Below are 2,054 nucleotides of genomic sequence, written 5' to 3'. Positions count from 1 at the left end.
CGTGGATTCGCCCATTGCCCGATTTAGCTCAGTGTGAAGCTGACCCCCCACGCCATCCATTCGCGGATTCGCCCATTGTTTCCGCAACGGCGGCCAGCGGCAGCGGCAACGTGAGCGAAAACGAGGGCCGTACAATTTCTGGCATGGCCCGAGCCTACATTACCGCCCGAGCCCCCGGCACTGCAAAGGTTTGGGCGTTGCGCCATCGATCGCGCCCGCTGCCTGCGCCTGCGCCGGTTGATTGATTCGGGCACGCGGTCCCGGCCATGGCGCAACTGCCGCCCAAGATCCCCACCATGGCGCCGGCCTGGCCGGAGTTCGGGGGCGGGCACCACCACAGCGCCCACGCCCGCCACAACCATCACCAACGCAGCCCCTCCACGGGCGCCTCCCTCGCCGAGTCAATGCCGCCGCTCCCGCCCCCGGTGCCCGCCAGTGGGGACGGGGCGCAGCAGCAGCCTTCCTGGGTCGACGAGTTCCTCGACTTCTCGGCCGCCAAGCGTGGCGCGCACCGCCGCACGGTCAGCGACTCCATCGCCTTCCTCGACGACAGCAATGCCGCCATCGGGGAGAACGAGCTCGACCGCCTCGACGACAACCAACTCATGTCCATTTTTTCCGACGAGTTGGCCCCACAGCGGCAAGCGCAGGCGGCGAGCGCGTCGTCGCCGTCTGATCACAACAGCATCAACGACGGGAAGCAGGACAAGGGCGACACCGAGGAGGCGCAGAGCGAATGCAATGGCGATGGCGCGGCGCCTGGGCAGCTGTCCTCGCCCGCCACAGTCGATCCCAAGTGGGTCAAGAGGTGATTTTTTTTCCTTTTACTATTAGAATTACGACAATGCATAGGTCCGAAACGAAGAATTGTCTGATTTCCCAGCGTCCTCGGCGCCACATTCACAGGATCCTTGCAAATCGGCAGTCGGCACAGCGGTCACGCGTGCGCAAGCTGCAGTACATCTCGGAGCTTGAGCGCAGCGTCACGTCGCTCCAGGTCCATCGAATTTCGAGCTTGATTTCCCTGCCTCCAAAGAAAAAACACACACCATGAATTGACCTGGAAACTGTGCTCCCGAGCAGACGGAGGTGTCGGCATTGTCCCCGCGTGTGGCATTCCTCGACCACCAACGCTCACTGCTGACGCTGGGGAACAGCCACCTCAAGCAGCGCATTGCGGCGCTCGCGCGGGACAAGATCTTCAAAGATGGTGACCGGCATTGCCACCCCTCGCAATTTATTTCGAAATTTCTCACCGGCCACCGTCCGAATTCAGTTCAAAGCAATCCACCCCTTTGCTAACTAACTCTCTGTGCGTGAACGAATCTGTTGTGCGTGCTCAGCTCATCAGGAGGCACTGAAGAAGGAGATAGAGAGGCTGAGGCAAATCTACCAGCAGCAGAGCCTTAGGAACGTAGAACCCCCGGCACACGACGACGGCCCCCTGGCCCGCAGCGACAACAATGGCTTGATCGCCGGCGAGGGGACCGCCGCACCCTCATGATCAAGATCCGGCCCGTCGGCCTCAGGACAACCAAGTGTTGTCGCTATGCTTCTTGCTGTTGTTTTAGGATTTGGTGCATTCCATTGGCTTGGTTTGCATTCTTCGGGGTGTGATGAGATTATGTATGCAACTCAGTTTGTTCATTCCGATGGGTGGTTGCTAATTTGTTCATTCTCGGGTCCTCTGTCTGCTCCTGATTATTCTTCTCTACTTCCCCTGATCTGTAATTTTTTCCCCGACATTTTGGGCGAAGGTTGTAGCTAAGGATTTGTAACTCAGATTGGTTGAGGTCGAGTGGTTTCATTGCTTGGCGGGTTTTGTTCTATTTCTGGTCAATCAAATGTGATGTTTTCTCCGTCCACTGTTCATACATTGCTAGTTTTTTTCTTGCACCCATGACCAAACTTGTAGTAACATGTAAGGTTCATGCGTAGGTCCCTGCCTGCTTTACATTGACTAGGTAATTGTCCGTGCTTTGCTATGAGACAATAGACAATTTTAATATTTTCACATAAATCATGTCTAACACACAATTTTACGATCCTCATGT

The 2,054-nt window shown here is 56.6% G+C and overlaps 1 protein-coding gene across 1 annotated transcript; it reads left to right on the top strand.

Annotated features, from left to right (window-relative positions):
* The first annotated feature begins 169 nt into the window (after positions 1 to 169).
* LOC119359079 (basic leucine zipper 2-like) lies at positions 170 to 1,829 on the top strand. Its single transcript, XM_037625417.1, has 4 exons — positions 170 to 808; positions 907 to 997; positions 1,084 to 1,210; positions 1,344 to 1,829. The coding sequence occupies exons 1-4, from the start codon at positions 267 to 269 to the stop codon at positions 1,502 to 1,504; spliced, it is 921 nt and encodes a 306-aa protein (XP_037481314.1). The 5' UTR covers positions 170 to 266; the 3' UTR covers positions 1,505 to 1,829.
* The last annotated feature ends 225 nt before the right edge of the window (positions 1,830 to 2,054 follow it).

This window comes from Triticum dicoccoides, chromosome 2A (assembly GCF_002162155.2).
Source record: "Triticum dicoccoides isolate Atlit2015 ecotype Zavitan chromosome 2A, WEW_v2.0, whole genome shotgun sequence".
Taxonomy (NCBI): domain Eukaryota; kingdom Viridiplantae; phylum Streptophyta; class Magnoliopsida; order Poales; family Poaceae; genus Triticum; species Triticum dicoccoides.
This window is presented reverse-complemented; position numbering and strand designations above follow the sequence as displayed.